Source organism: Sorex fumeus, unplaced genomic scaffold (genome assembly GCF_029834395.1).
Source record: "Sorex fumeus unplaced genomic scaffold, SorFum_2.1 ptg000019l, whole genome shotgun sequence".
NCBI classification, from domain to species: domain Eukaryota; kingdom Metazoa; phylum Chordata; class Mammalia; order Eulipotyphla; family Soricidae; genus Sorex; species Sorex fumeus.
The window spans coordinates 13,303,096-13,318,931 of NW_026606076.1; the positions used below are offsets into that span (position 1 = coordinate 13,303,096).

General features: G+C 62.1%; 2 protein-coding genes across 3 annotated transcripts; both read left to right on the top strand.

The window, feature by feature from the left end:
* Nucleotides 1-266: 266 nt before the first annotated feature.
* Nucleotides 267-5,470, top strand: FZR1 (fizzy and cell division cycle 20 related 1). Of its 2 annotated transcripts, none has more exons than XM_056112925.1 (13): nucleotides 267-391; nucleotides 1,043-1,168; nucleotides 1,435-1,498; nucleotides 1,578-1,705; nucleotides 1,840-1,922; nucleotides 2,122-2,305; nucleotides 2,921-2,986; nucleotides 3,326-3,428; nucleotides 3,883-4,067; nucleotides 4,171-4,404; nucleotides 4,515-4,619; nucleotides 5,132-5,224; nucleotides 5,317-5,470. In XM_056112925.1, the coding sequence occupies exons 1-13, from the start codon at nucleotides 311-313 to the stop codon at nucleotides 5,356-5,358; spliced, it is 1,494 nt and encodes a 497-aa protein (XP_055968900.1). In that variant the 5' UTR covers nucleotides 267-310; the 3' UTR covers nucleotides 5,359-5,470. The 2 variants fall into 2 exon arrangements, with proteins under 2 accessions (XP_055968900.1, XP_055968901.1); XM_056112926.1 differs by having other exon boundaries at nucleotides 267-379.
* Nucleotides 5,471-13,329: 7,859 nt separating this feature from the next.
* On the top strand, nucleotides 13,330-15,772 carry TEKTIP1 (tektin bundle interacting protein 1). The gene is made up of 4 exons (XM_056113292.1): nucleotides 13,330-13,409; nucleotides 14,858-15,096; nucleotides 15,179-15,304; nucleotides 15,600-15,772. The coding sequence occupies exons 1-4, from the start codon at nucleotides 13,330-13,332 to the stop codon at nucleotides 15,770-15,772; spliced, it is 618 nt and encodes a 205-aa protein (XP_055969267.1).
* Nucleotides 15,773-15,836: the final 64 nt, after the last annotated feature.

A 15,836-nucleotide genomic window follows, 5' to 3' on the forward strand; every position in this document is an offset into this window, starting at 1 on the left:
TCCACCCCCTCTGTGTGCAGGGCTCTGCCCCCGGAGCCCCCTGCAGCTGAAAGCACCCCCCAAAAGGGCCTGACTGGAGGCCTCTGGCACCCCACGGGTCCTCTTGGGAGGGTCCCCCACACTCTTGTGGGGGGGGCTGGGCCAGGCATCAGGCTCCAGGGGACGTGTTGGGGTGTCCCATGGTGGGTGTCTCAGTAGCCCCTCGAGCAGGAGGGCCAGTGCCCAGGGCTCTGGGGGCCGACCTGGTCTCTCTCGCTCTCACCCAGGCTGACTTGGGGCGCCCAGTGGGCGGGCGGGCCTGCCCAACACCATGGACCAGGACTACGAGCGGCGCCTGCTCCGGCAGATTGTCATCCAGAACGAGAACACCGTGCCGGGTGTGAGTGCCCGCGTGAGTGTGCGTGCCTGTGGTGTGAGTGCCCACAGGTGTGTGTGTGCCTGTGTGAGTGTGCGTGCCTCCGGGTGTGCATGCCAGCACGAGTGTGTGTACCCATCAGTTGGAGTGCCTGTCAGTATGTGTGCCACACAGGTGTGCCCACGGGTGTGTATGCCTTTGACTGTGAGTGCCCACATGAATGTGTGTGCCCGTCATTGTGAGTGCCCATGTCAGTACCTGTGAGTGTGTGAGTGCCATGAGTCTGAGTGTGAATACCTGTGTGTGAGTGAGTGCCTGTGAGTGCCCATGAGTGTATGTGTGTGTGTGTGAATGCCTCAGTGCCCATGTGGGTGCCCATGTTAGTGAGTTTCCGTGAGTGTGTGTGTAAGTAACCATGAGTGGGAGTACCTGTATGAGATCTGTGAGTGTGAGTACTCATGTGAGTACCCATGAGTATAAGTGCCCGTGAGTGTGAATGCCTCAGTGCCTACGTGGGTGCCCATGTGAGTGAGTTCCCGTGTGTGAGTAACCATGAGTGTGAATATCTGTGAGTGAGTGTGAGTCCTCCTGAGGACCATGTGGGGCTCCGGGTGTGAGTGCCAGTGCTGGGGCCGGGAGCTGCCAGGGGCTGCCCCGCCCAGCCCTGTGCTGTGCTGCCACCTGCAGGTGGCGGAGATGAGGCGCACCCTGACCCCTGCCAACTCGCCCGTGTCGTCCCCGAGCAAGCACGGCGACCGCTTCATCCCCTCCCGGGCTGGTGCCAACTGGAGCGTGAACTTCCACAGGATCAATGTGAGGGGCCTGGGGGCCGGGGACCCAGGGGGCTGGGGGTGCCAGGCGGAGGTGTGGGTGGGTAAGGGTTCAGGGGATTGGGATCCATGGGGGTGACGGGGATCGGGTGCCGGGAGGTCGGGATGCAGGGAATCGAGGCGCAGGGAGGTTGGGGTGCAGGGAGTCGGGGTACGGGGCGTCAGGGCACAGGAAATTGGGGTGCAGGGAGTCGGGGCGCAGGGTGGCCGGGCCGCTCCAACCCTCCCCCTCCTCCCTCCCCTTCGCAGGAGAACGAGAAGTCTCCGAGCCAGAACCGCAAGGCCAAGGACGCCACGTCTGACAATGGCAAAGGTCAGGAGTCGGGAGGCCCCGGGGCCCCAGTCCCACCCCGCAGGCCTGCCCGGCCTCACCCACGTGTCGGTGCCCGCAGACGGCCTGGCCTACTCGGCACTGCTGAAGAACGAGCTTCTGGGTGCGGGCATCGAGAAGGTGCAGGACCCACAGACTGAGGACCGCAGGCTGCAACCCTCCACGCCCGAGAAAAAGGGGCTCTTCACGGTGAGCCCGGGAGCGGCCGTGTCCCCGCACCCACCCACCCACTCTCTGCCTTCCTAGGGACACTGGGGGATGGGGGTGCGGGTTCTGGAGACAGAGCCTCGGCCCCTGCTGACTCGGTCCCCCCCGCTCCACAGTACTCCCTCAGCGCCAAGCGCTCCTCCCCCGATGACGGCAATGATGTGTCTCCCTACTCCTTGTCCCCTGTCAGCAACAAAAGGTGAGGCCCTGAGAACCCTTTGCTGTCCCACTTGGCATGTGGAAGTCAGCCCCCGGAGGGCACCCAGGAGGGCTTCCTGGAGGAGATGCCAGCTGGGGTTTGGAGCCCAAGCCTGTGCCTGAGGGTAAAGGGCCTGGAAGCCAGGGGCAGCAGATGGGTAAGCAGTGAGGGGCTGACGCTGGCCCCCCTGTCCCTGCAGTCAGAAGCTGCTGCGATCGCCACGGAAACCCACCCGAAAGATCTCTAAGATCCCCTTCAAGGTGCTGGACGCGCCCGAGCTGCAGGACGATTTCTACCTCAACCTGGTGGACTGGTCCTCCCTGAATGTGCTCAGCGTCGGGCTGGGCACCTGCGTGTACCTGTGGAGCGCCTGCACCAGCCAGGTGTGTGTGTGTGCTATGTCTGTGCCCGTGTGGACTCCCGTGTGTGATCCTGTGTGCTCTGTGCGTACACCCCTGTGTGGGCTTGCACTTGTGTCCCTGTGTGTGCACACTCTTCGTGTATGTGTGCAACTATGCCCGTGTGCATGTGTGGCCAAGTGATTGCCTGTGTGTACTTGTGTGTGTGCCTGTGTTCTGTGTTCCCGTGTCTGCCCATTTGTGTGTGCAGACGCGTGTGCCGTGGGCATGGTGCCCACTGAGGGTGTAGGGACGCACATGCTGTGACTTTCAGGGTCCCGGGGATGCCAGCGCCCGACTGAGGGGCCTGAGCCGAGGGAGGGCACCCCGGGGTGAGCTGCCACGGCCACAGAAGAGAAGGAGGCCCTGTGGGCGTGGATGGGTCCATGGGGACCTCTCCAGGAATGACCCCACAGCAGCCTCCTCCCAGGAGGTTCCCGTGATCCCCAGGAGTGCCACAGCCTGTCCCATCCCTGCCCCGTCGCCCAGGTCCAGGGGAGAGAAGGCAGCGAAGCAGATGTGGGGGGTGGGGTCGGGGGATGCTGGAAGGAGGGGTGCAGGTGACTCGATCTGGCTCACACCGGCTGCTCCCTCCCCCAGGTGACACGGCTCTGTGACCTCTCCGTGGAAGGGGACTCCGTGACTTCCGTGGGCTGGTCTGAGCGGGTCAGTACTCCGGGACAGACGTGCAGGGCTGGGGCTGCAGCAATCGTGCGGGGGGGGGGGGGGGGGGGGGGGGGGGCGTTTGTTCTGTGCTTGACCAGGGTTTGACCCTGGCACCGCCTCAGTTCCTCTGAGCCCCACCAGGAGTTGAGTGCCAGGAGGCAGCCCCGAGCTCTGCAGTGTCGCCCCCAAACAAAGCAGCAAACCCCAAACCACCTTCCGTGCAGGGCAGATGGTGTGACAGTTCCGTGGACCGGCGTCCCCTCGGTCCCAGTCGGGGAACAGTGTGGGGCAGGCCGGTGGGGCCCCTTCTGTGCCCTGAACCCCCTTGGTTGGCCTTAGGGAAACCTGGTGGCCGTGGGCACGCACAAAGGCTTCGTGCAGATCTGGGATGCAGCCGCAGGGAAGAAGCTGTCAGTGCTGGAAGGGCACACGGCGCGTGTAGGTGAGCCGGGCGCCAGGGGGTGCCCCCAACCAGGCTGCCGCCTCGACCTCCCTCGCTCCTGCCCGGGGCTGATCCCGCCCCCAGCCCGCATCCTGCTCCAGCCCAGGCTTATGGCCCCGCCCCTAGACTCCTTCAAGCTCCAGGCCCCGCCCCCAGGCTCCCTCTGGCTCCAGGCCCCGCCCCAGTCTCAGTCCCACCCCTGGCCTCCCTCCCTCATGCTCTGGGCCCCGCCCTTCTCTTGGTCCCGCCCCCAGCCTCCTGTTTCAGACCCCATCCCAGCCTCTCTCCTGCTCCAGGCCCCGCCCCAGTCTCTCGGTGCCGCCCCCGAGCTCCCTCTTGCTCCAGGCCCGCCCCTTTTCTTGGTCCTGTCCCCAGGCTCCCTCATCCTCCAGGCCCCGCCCTTTCTCGTGGCCCCGCCCCCAGCCCGCCCCGCGTCGCTGGCTTTCCCTGGCAGGTGCGCTGGCCTGGAACGCGGAGCAGCTGTCTTCTGGGAGCCGGGACCGCCTGATCCTGCAGCGGGACGTGCGCACCCCGCCGCTGCAGGCCGAGCGGCGGCTGCAAGGCCACCGGCAGGAGGTGTGCGGCCTCAAGTGGTCCACAGACCACCAGCTCCTGGCCTCGGGGGGCAATGACAACAAGGTAGGCGCCCCTACAGGTCGGGGTTTTAGGGGGACGAGAGGGATGCGGTGCTCCGCCCCCCCCAGCAGGGGCTCACAGTCATGCCCCACCGCCCCACCCCCAGCTGCTGGTCTGGAACCACTCGAGCCTGAGCCCCGTGCAGCAGTACACTGAGCACCTGGCCGCCGTGAAGGCCATCGCCTGGTCCCCGCACCAGCACGGGCTGCTGGCCTCGGGCGGGGGCACCGCAGACCGCTGCATCCGCTTCTGGAACACTCTGACGGGGCAGCCGTTGCAGTGCATCGACACTGGTTCCCAGGTCTGCAACCTGGCCTGGTCCAAGCATGCCAACGAGCTGGTGAGCGCCTGCCGCTGCAGGGGTGGGGGGGAGGGCGGCGGGGGGCTTCAAGGGACAGGCGGCACTGTGGGTGGGAGCAGGGAGCCGGGGCGACCACGTCTTTCCCGCAGGTGAGCACGCACGGCTACTCGCAGAACCAGATCCTGGTGTGGAAGTACCCCTCCCTCACGCAGGTGGCCAAGCTCACCGGCCACTCCTACCGCGTCCTCTACCTGGTGAGTGGCCCCGGGCTCGGGGCGCCCGTGCCAGGCCCGGAGGAGATGCGGGCGGTGGTCGTCTCCTGCATGGACTCTTAGACAAGCGCAGGCACACATACACACCCACGTCACCTCTGTCTCACATCACTCGTGTGCACTTTTGCCCCCATCTCGTCACACATTGCACGACCGCACGTGTGCAACACCCACGCATCATCAATCGCAGCCGCGCACGTATTACAGCAGATGCGTCCCGCACGTGTGCCCGCCCATGTCACGGCACACATCTGCGCCCCCACACGTCACGAGTGTGCACTGGGCGCGCTTCGTACACGTTCAGCACACACCCGTAGGGACATTGTGTGCATCACGTGTGGGCACGTGCACAGCAGCACAGGTGATCCGCGTCTGGACCCCCAACCCCCAGGTCATCTCTCTGGGCTTGACTGGTCCATCGTTGCTCGGGAACCTTGGCCCCCGCCGGGGACCGGCTCCTGATTGTCCCTCCCCTCCCCCCTGCCGCCGCGCAGGCCATGTCTCCCGACGGGGAGGCCATTGTCACGGGTGCCGGGGATGAGACGCTGAGGTTCTGGAATGTCTTCAGCAAAACCCGTTCAACAAAGGTAAAGTGGGTCGGTATCAGCACCAGAGCCCCGCGTCCCCCACGCCCCGCCTGCCTGCCTCCGCCTCCACTCAGTGCCGCCCTGTCCCACAGGAGTCCGTGTCCGTCCTCAACCTCTTCACGCGGATCCGGTAGAGGGGGCGCCCGCCGGCCCAGGACCCTGATGCTCATTAAAGTCTCATTCTCAACCCTCTGGGCCGCTGTTTGGGGCGGGCTGGGCGGACACCCCAGAACTGCCAGCCTGCCTGCGACCGAGCGAGCGAGCCAGCGGACAGCACGCCTCGGGGACAGCCACCGGGACAGCAGGAGCCGGGGTGGCCAGGGCACCTGCTGGCCGTGCCCAGCCCGGAACTAGCTGCCGAGCAGCTGAGTCTGACTCCTGGGTAGATCCGCCTGCCCGGCCCCGACCGCCCGTGCGGGGACCACCAGGGACCTGGGGGGAGGGGAGCGGGGGCCCCCGCGGTGCTCCTGGACATGCCCTGGCCGGTCCCCGACTCTCCACCTTGTCACCGGCAGCACGCCCCCCCCCCCCCCCCCCCGTTTCCGGGTGGGTGCATGTGTATATACGTATCTGTGAGCCCGAGTCCCTGTCCTCCGGGCGGCCGCAGTGGCCCGTGTGCCCAGGCCCTGGGCCCTCAGCGCCGCCGTCCTGTCCTTTGTTTGAGTCTCTTGTTTGGGGGAGGCGGCTGTGACCCCGCCTCCCGCAGGGGGAAGGGGATGCCCCCTGCCCGCCCCCCCTGCCCGTGCCGGCCGCCTCGCGTCTCGCCATTAAAATCCGTTGTGGGGCCCGCCCGGGGCAGCTGTCTGCCTGTGTCTGGTCCTCCTTGGCGGGGGGAGTGGCAGCAGGGCTCACGCGTGCGGGGAGAGGGGCCCCCCGTTTGCAGAGGCCCTGGGTCGTGGGGTGGGCCCAGGTGCGGGGTAGCGGGTGCCCCCAAGGCTCCGACGCCCAAGTGAGCCTGTCCAAGGGCCCCGTTCCATGGGTGGGTTTGATAAAGGGCCCGAGTGAAGCTTCAGGTGCCACGTGGGGCCCCCCAGGGAAGGGAAATAGGGACCCAGTCTGGACATACCCGCATATTTTTCTGAATGCCAGGGAGCCGCAGACCTGAGGTCTGGGGGAGACCATGGCCCTAGGGCGGGACAGGCCTGCTGTGGGTGAGGACTGTGGGGACCCCCCCAGGCCATTCCCGCCTGAACAAACCCACCTGGCTGGTCCGTTGTGCTGTGGGCCCTGTGAATGCACCCCCATTCTGCCCTTCCCCACTCTTTTGCCTTTTGTTTGGCTTTTGGGGCCGCACCCAACAATGCTCGGGGTTTATTCCTGCCTCTGTACTCAAGAAATCACTCCTGGCGGTGCTCATGGGATGCAGGAGTTCAAACCCGGGCAGGCTGTGCACAAGGCAGACGCCCTCCCCGCTGTGATGGCTCCAGCCCCGCTGTTTTGCTTCTTGTTACTGAAGCAAAACAGTTTTTACTGAGCGGATCTTGAAAGGGTGTGAGGAGAGAGTGTATTCAGAAGAGAGCCGGACCTCTGCAGAGTGGAAAGAGCATGAGATGACAGAGGCGGGCGTGTGTGGGGAGAATGGGGTGCACCTGGCACTTCCTGTCTGGGGGTCTCCTCTGGTCTAGTTTTCACAGGGCCCAGGATGGCACCACAGTGTGGGGGGGCCCTGAGCACCCTCTCTGGCTGCTGGGAATCTGAAGGGATCTGGGGACTCAGAAATGGGGTGCTGTGTCCCCTTTCCTCACTGGCAGGGAGGGAGGGAGGGAAGGTTGGGGGCCTCTTGCCAGGACTCTGGGGGCCTTCGTCACTGTCAACCATGGCCAGACCACTGGCTCCTCCCCCGCCCAGGGCACCCAGAGGCCGACGTGCAGCGCCCCAGGAAGGCTGCGGTCCCTGGGCACCCTCAGAACGTGGGGTGATGGGGTGTGGGTTGCCCGTAACAGGAAACATTTCTAAATGGCTTGGTCACAGACATAACAGAGCGGGTTCAGAACTTTTCTTGCTCAGAGCGAAGAGAACAAAAAGTAAAATGACTTTGCCTTGCTCGTTCCAGTAGGTTCAATCCTCTGCACCCCTCCTGGTCCAGAGACAAAGCTAGGGCAACCCACTCGACCCCCGAGGTGATTCAGCTATGACCCCGCAAAGGTAGAATGGAACTCTGGTCACCCGTGTGAAAGACTAACACCCACAAGGCTCTCTACCGCTGCACCTTCGAAGCTCCGTGCTTCATCCTTAAGTACCCCATACCTAACGCTGAAGCGAACCAAGGGAGGAAATTTGCAGGGAAACGTTCCTGGGGAGCAATGGAGATGCTCCACAGCGCCGTCTCGTGGCGATTTTGTGGAACTGCCGCGGCCCATCTTGGCCAAGCTTAAGATTTCCAGCCTTTCTCTTGGCTTCTTGAAGGTTCATGAAGGACCAAGCACACAGCCTCGGGCCATGGATCGAATACTGAGCAGAGAGGGCACTTTTCTTGTAGGAGACAACCCGGGTTCTATGCCTGCACCCCATTAGTTCCCCTGAGCACCGTCAGGAGTGATTCCTGAGTGCAGGGGCAGGGATGACCCCCGAATATTTCTGAGTGTGGTCCCCGAAACACAACCAAACAAAAGCCTTTCACGGAGCATTCCTTCCGCCAAACTTGGGGATGCCGAGCTGAGTCTTGCGTCCACCACCTTCCTCCACCGAAGACCACGAAGGTGTGCGGATTACCAGGAAAGGAACCGTTTGCGAAAGGGGCTTGGAGGGAGATTCTACTGCGGGCAAAGCATGTGCCACGCTGCTGGGTTCAGTCCCGACACCCAGGTCGCCCCATGGGAGGCAAGCGCCCTTGATGCTCGGTTAACACTGCAGGGCATGAGGCGGCCTGCTGGATCCTAGTGACCCTCAGGTTAACATGGAAGGGAACCCAAAGGCAGGAAAGTCTGGCCACGGCTCTCCCGCCAATGCACCGCGAGAGGGCGCTGTGGGGCGTCTCCGTCCCTCCCCTGGGACGTTTCTCTAAGAAATGTCACCCCTGGGCCTGACCTCCGTCCAGAACCCGCTCTAGCACCCAGGACCCTCAGAATTTTTGCATAAGAAATCAGAAAAGAATTTCTGCACAGTGGAACAGCATCCTTGTCCCTCTCCTTAGTCCTCCGCGCTGACTGGGCAAGCTAGTGGCTCTGGCTTCTTTAGTTGGGCTGCGGGCTGTGGGTGACTGCAACAGTTTGCCAGGGTTTTTGGGAGAATTATATGGTGCTTCAGACGAAACCCAGGGTGAGCACAAAAGATAATTGTGCCTTCCTGCAATGCGAGCTCTCCCAGTAGGTCCAATCTTCCCGGTCTCCATCCAGCCCATCATTTTCACAACCCCACACTCTACATTTCTGAGAGTACGTTCTTCCTTCCAGAGAGAGTTTTGGGGCTCCGATACATATGAGAAGTCTCAAGTCCTCTGTTTTGTGTGGAGGAAGGAGGCAGAGGCCAGACTCAACTCTGGCATCTCCAAAAGTCTGGGGCGAAAGTACCTACCATCAGAGAAATCGGAAGTGGGCTGAAAAGAATTTTGATTGAAACAGTAATAATGAGCCTAAGACCGGGCATTCTCCGTTCCTGGAAATTTTCAATTTTTCTTTTTTGGGTCACACTCAGCATTGCACAGGGGTTATTCCTGGCTCATGCACTCAGGAATTACTCCTGGCAGTGCTCAGGGGACCCTATGGGATGCTGAGAGTCGAATCCGTGTTGGCTGCGTGCAAGGTTAATGTCCTACCCACTGGACTATCACCCCAGCCCCCAGCCCTGGAAATTCTAAATGCACCACTCTACCGAGGATTTTTTTTTAATTTGGGGCTTTTGTGAGGGCCCGTGCGGTTTTGGGGACCTTTATGAGTACTTGAAATTGAACCTAGTTGGCCCTGAACAAAATAAAACTATTTTGAGTGTTGCTGTGTTTGTGGCTGTTCTCTTTGCCCTGAGCAAGAAAAGTTCCGACCCACTTTGCTCTGTCTGTGACACAGCCCTTTGGAGAAGTTTCCTGTGACAGTCAACCCCATATGACATCACTCCACGTTCTGGGGGTGCCCAAAATCTTTTCTACAAGTATGAGAGGGCATAGATACAGCCAGATGCAGTTCAGAATCCCCCAAGTTGGGATGAGGAATCCGCCATCAAGGGACTGAGGCTATTTGGGTTTTATTTGGTTGTTCATGGTTTGGGGGCCACAAACCCAGGGGTTCTCCTAGCCTTGCACTTAGGAATCTCACCAGCATGACTGGAGAACCCTATGGGGAGTCTACGAATGGACCCGGGTCCTATGGATGCGAGGCAAGAGCGCTAAGCGCTCTGCTCCCTCCACGTAATGGAGGCTTGCTTGATCCTTAATGACCCCATACTCAACATTGAAGCCAAGAAAAGGGCTGGAAGTCTTAAGCGTGGGAGAGTCGGGCCGCAGTAGTTCCGCCGATACGCCACGAGATGGCGCCGTGGGACGTTTCCCTCCCTGCCCAGGCCCGTTTCGCTAAGAATTTTCCACCCTTGGGTTTGCTTCAGTGTTCAGCGTGGGGTCGTTAAGGATCAAGCAAGCCGCTTCCACAGGTGCAGCGGTAGGAGAGCCTTTCGGGTGCTTGTCTTTCAAATGGGTGACTAGGGTTTGATTCCCGGCTTCAGGCTTTTGTGGGGTACATAGCTGAATCTCTTTGAGGGTTCGGGTGGGTTGCCCCAGCTAGGTCACTGGACCACGAAGGGTGCAGGGTTTGATCCAGGTCTGGAACGAGCAAGGCAAGGTCATTTTCTTTTTTTTCCTCTTCGCTATGAGCAAGAAAATTTTGAAGCCACTTCGATATTTCTGTGAGCAAGCCATTTACAAAGGTTTCCTCTTTTTTGTTGTTATTTTTTTAATTATTTTTTATTTTATTTATTTTTGCTGTTTTGGGGGGGTCACACCCGGCGATGCACAGGGGTTACTCCTGCCTCATGCACTCAGGAATTACTCCTGGCGGTGCTCAGGGGATCATATGGGATGCTGGGAATCGAACCCGGGTATTTAAATTTTTTTAATGTACAACTGTTTCCTCTTAAAGGCAACCCACACCCCAACCCTCTTCTAAATGGAGGAGGGGACATGGAAGAAGATACAACTCAGAATTCCTAAAGTCGGGTGAGGGAATTCGCATCAAGGGTCTGAGACCGCTTTATTTTTATTTTTTTGTTTGTTTATGGTTGGGACCACACCCGGAGACGCTCAGGGGACACACCTGGCTCCGCAATCTGAAATCCCGCCGGGCAGGACTGGGGCACCTTATGGGGAGCCAATTGACAGACGAAGGTGATGTGAAGGTAAAGCAAGAGTCCTAAACGCTCAGCTACCGCTGCACGGGCCGAGGCCTCGTGCTTGACCCTTAATGACCCCGTACTTAACATTGAAGCAAGCCCAAGGGACGGAAGTTTTAGAGAAAAGTCCCCGGAACAGCGGAACCGCTCCACAGCGCCCTCTCGTGGCGATTCGCTAGAACTGCCGCGGCCCTATTTCCCTACGCTTAAGATTTCCAGCCCTTTGCTTTGGTGTTAGGTAGAGGTCATTAAGGATCAGCCTAGGGCAAGGATCAAACACTGAGCTGGGAGTGCACTTGTCTTGTACAAATCTGCCCGGGTTCTATCCCTGCACCCCATACGTTCCCCCGAGCACTGTCAGGAGTGATTCCTGAGTTTAAGTTTAAGACTTGGGTGGAGCGGGGCTGGAGTGATATCACAGCGAGTAGTGCGTTTGCCTTGCACGCGGCCCGACCCAGGTTCGATTCCCAGCATCCCTTAGGGCCTCCCGAGCACCACCAGGAGTAATTCCTGAATGCAGAGCCAGGAGTAACCCTTGTGCACTGCCGGGTGTGACCCAAAAAGAAAAAAAAATCAGGGGCTGGAGCAATAGCACAGGGGTAGGGCGTTTGCCTTGCACGCGGCCAACCCAGGTTCCATCTCCGGCATCCCATATGGTCCGCTGAGCACCGCCAGGAGTAATTCCTGAGTGCAGAGCCAGGAGTAATTTCTGTGCATCGCCGGGTGTGACCCCCACCCCCCAAGAAAAACACTTGGGTAGCACAGCGGGTAGGGCATTTGCCTTGCACGCGGCCAACCCGGGTTCAATTCCTCCTTCCCTCTCAAAGGAGCCTGGCAAGCTACCTCGAGTATCCCGCCTGCACGGCAGAGCCTGGCTAGCTCCCCGTGGCATAATCAATATGCCAAAAACAGTAACAGTAACAAGTCTCACAATGGAGATGTTACTGGTGCCCGCTCTAGCAAATCCATGAACAATGGGAGGACAGCGCTACAGTGCTACAGAGCTTTCTTTGCTTCAGTGATAAGTACAGGCTGCTGGCATCGGGCAATGGCACTGCAGACTGTTGCATCCACTTCTGGAACACGCTGATTCTGCCGGGGCAGTTACTGCAGTGCCTTGGCACTGGCTCCCACGTCTGCAACCTGGCCTGGCCCAAGCACGCCAAGGAGCTGGCGAAAGCTGCTGCGATGCTTGGGATCCATGCTGAGGCCCCCAGAGTTCTGGGGGGCGGGTTCCCGACCCTCTGCCCTGTCGCCAGCGGCACGGCCCCGCCCCTTCACGGGTGGGTGCATGTGTATATTCGTATCTGTGAGCCCGAGTCCCTGTCCTCCGGGCGACCGCAGGGGCCCGTGTGCCCAGGCCCTGGGCCCTCAGCACCGCCGTCCTGTCCTTTGTTTGAGTCTCTTGTTTGGGGGAGGCGGCTGCGACCCCGCTCCCAAAGGGGAAGGGGATGCCCCCTGCCCACCCCCCGCCCGTTCCGGCCGACTCACGTCCCTCCATTAAAATCTGTTGTGGGACGCTCCTGTGTCTGGTCCTTGGCGGGGGGAGCGGCAGCAGGGCTCACGTGCCCCCCGTTTGCGGAGGCCCTGCGTACCGGGGTGGGCCCGGATGGGGGTGGCGGGTGCCCCTGGGGTTCCAAGGCCCAAGTGAGCGTGTCCAGGGCCCCATTCCATGGGTGGGTCTGATAAAGGGACAGTGAAGGGGGCTGGAGCGATAGCACAGCGGGGAGGGCGTTTGCCATGCATGCGGCCGACCTGGGTTCGATTCCCAGCAACCCATAGGGTCCCCCGAGCAGTGCCAGGAGTAATTCCGAGTGCAGAGCCAGGAGTGACCCCTGAGCATCGCCGGGTGTGACCCAAAGAGCAAAAAAACAAAAAAAATCAAGGGCCAGAGTAAAGCGTAAAGCTGCAGGTGCCATGTGGGGCCTGGGGGTGTCCGGGCCGGCCTTCCCCCCACCCCTTCTCTGAACGCGGGGGATGCTGAGGCCCGAGGGCGAGACAGGCCTGCTGTGGGTGGGGACTGTGGGGACCCCCCAGTCATCCCCGCCTGAGCAGACCCACCTGGCTGGTCACTCCATTGTGCGAGGGCCCTGGTGGATCGAGACCCTGTGACCGCTCCCGGCGCCCCGGCTCGGCTCTGCCCATGCCCACTCTTGCCGCTTCGCTTTTCATTGTCTGGCTTTGGGGGTCACACCCAACGCATCTCCGGGTTTATGGCTGGCTCTGCACTCAGGAGTCACTCCTGGTGTGCCGGGGAGCCCTCTGGGATGCCGGGCATCGAACCCGGGTGGGCTAACGCCCTCCCCGCCATACTATGGCTCCAGCCCCACTGTTTTGCTTCTTGTTACTTGACACAAAATAGTTTTTATTGAACAAAATTTTAAAAGATGTGAGGAGAGAGAGAGAGAGCGCGTTCAGAAGAGAGCCGGGCTTCTGCAGAGTGGAACGAGCACGAGACGGGCGGGTGTGTGTGGGGAAAATGGGGTGCACCTGGCACTTCCTGTCTGGGGGTCTCCTCTGGTCTAGTTTTCACAGGGCCCAGGATGGCACCACAGTTTGGGGGGCCCCCTGGGGGCCCTGAGCACCCTCTCTGGCTGCTGCGAATCTGAATGAATCTGGGGGGGCCCAAGGAGATGGGGGGCTGTGTTTCTGTCCCTCACTGGCCAGGAGGGAGGGAAGCCTGGGGCCCTGGCCGAGTCCCTGTTGCCGGGACACTGGGGCCTTTGTCGCTGTCAACAATGGCCAGGCCACTGGCTCCCCCCCCCCCCCGCCCAGGGCACCCAGAGGCCGCCATGCAGCGCCCCAGGAAGGCTGCCCGGCCCTTCGTGCCCCTGGGCACCCTGGAGGTGGACACCCCGCCCCCCCTGAATAGGTGAGGCCCAGGTCAGGCTGCTGCTGGGGGGTGCTTCTGAGGATGGGGGTGACCCCCCAGGTGGCAGGGCCACAGGCAGGGCTAGGAGGGGGAACCACACACATCAACACAGCACACAATGCACAACACATCCGACTCAGCACATACCCGACATGGCGCACACACACACACTCACACACACACACACACACACACATACGACAGCATACAGCACACACAATATACGTACAGACACATCTACCACACACCCCCAACATCCGGCACACACAAACACACCCGCCGCGCCACACTCTCGCACCTGACACACAGCGCCCACACACCCCCGACATGGGGCACACACACCCGGCACAGCTCAGGGCACCCCGTGTGCTGCTGGTCACTCGCTCCCCGGGGCCGGGCTGTCCCCTCTGCAGGCCGCCCCCCTCACCGTCCCAGCACATGCCCCCACTCCCGGGCCTAACCCCCTAGGCCCTCTCCAAGGGGCCCCTCCGGGATGCCCACCCCACAGAGCAGAAACTAGGGGGTCCGTAGTCGCCAGCTTGGCTGGCTCCTTTATTTCCACAAAGGACAGGAAGGTGGGTTTCAGGGGGCGCCTGGCACTCCCCAGGCGGAATTCCCGCCAGGGCTGGGTTCCTGCGGCCAGAGGAGGGGTGGGGCACACGTCCAGGGGACTTGGGTCGCCCCCTCCCCCCCACGGGGAGCAGCTCTGAGCCCAGGCATTCTGGAAGGTTTCTGCTGGTCTCCAGGCAGCCTCTACCACCCACCCAGTCATCCTGCGGGAACCGCAGGCCTGACGTCAGCCCTCTGGCCTGTGGGCCCCCCGCTGCCCCCCACATGCTCAGCCTGGGCCCCCGCCTGCGGTTCTGGGCACTCAGTCTACACCTCCGGTGGAGGTCGGTCCTGGGGGGCCGCCCGGGTGACCCCGTTCCCTGCCCCGGGGGTGTGAGGTCAGGCTGCGGAAAGGTAGACGGTGACCGCACCCCCACGTCCCAAGGGGGCTCTGTGGGGCCCGAGCAGCAGGACAGTGGGCAGGATGCGGTCTGGCACGCAGCCAAGCCAGGTTCGATCCCCGGCACTCCCGAGGGCCCCCTGAGCCCCACCGGAAGTGCTTCCAGAGCGCAGAGTCAGGAGTCAGCCCTGAGCACTGCCGGGTGTGGTCCCCAAAACAAAACCGAAAACAGGGACGGGGCTGGAGTGATAACACAGCTGGTAGAGTGGTTGCCTTGCACACGGCTAACCTGGGTTCGATTCCCAGCATCCCATAGGGTCCCCCGAACACCGCCAGGAGTAATTCCTGAGCGAAGAGCCAGGAGTAACCCCCGAGCATCACCAGGTGTGACCCAAAAAACAAAATAAAACAAAACAAAAAAAACAGGGGAGCCCCATGGGGGCCAGCACTGCAGTCCCAGCAGTCCGAGGGGCTGAGCTGAGCCCGCACCCGCCTGCAGCGATGATTACCTGTCGGTGGAGGGGCCCCGTTGGATGCCCGCGATCTGCCAGGCCACGCGCTGGAAGTTCACGCCCATGGGCAGAGACGCGGCGCCCCAGGCCTGGTACACGGGCCTGACCAACACGGACGCCCGCGAGGCCTGGTTCACCTTCCCGCGCTGCCTGCACCAGATCTACCGCCAGGCCTACAGCTACTGGCACGGCTGCCACCACCACCAGGAGCAGGACATGCCGGCCGGTGAGTGCCCGTGGCCCGCCCCGCCCCGCCCCGGGAGCCACCGCCGCCGCCCGGCTGGACACCGTGCTTGGCCCCCCCACAGCCTACACCCAGCGCCTGCGCGAGACGGCCTGGTACGACCCGGTGCTGCCGTCCAAGTACAGGGACCCCAACACGCAGTGGAGGAGCGTGCTCTGGAGGGACCGGCCCCTGCGCGGCAAGGAGTTCGGTGAGGGGCGTGGCTGGAGCCAGAGCACAGCGGGCAGGGCGTTTGCCTTGCACGCGGCCGACCCGGGTTCGATTCCCAGCATCCCTTGTGGTCCCCCGAGCACAGCCAGGAGTGATTCCTGAGTGCAGAGCCAGGAATAACCCCTGAGCATCGCCGGGTGTGACCCAAAAGGCAAAAAACAAAAAGAGTTTGGTGAGGGGGCGGGAGGCAAGGCCGGGGGTGCTTGCACCAGGCAGGGGGGTGTCGGGCCGAGCTGACATGACACCCTTCGTCCCCCCCCACACCTGCCCTGCAGTGGTCGACAGGAACCGTCACGGGGTGGAACAGCGACCGGTCGGGCACGTGCCCCAGCTCTCGGCGCCCCAGCGGCCACCCTACACCGTCCAGGACTACCGGCACTGGAACCTGCACCCCTACTGCGCATCCACCGGGCAGCGGGCGCCCCCCGCCTACACACCCACCCACTGATAAAGGCGCCCGCCCGGGCCCTGACCCCTCAGTCGTTCATTCATGCCCCCGAGTGCCCCCCCAA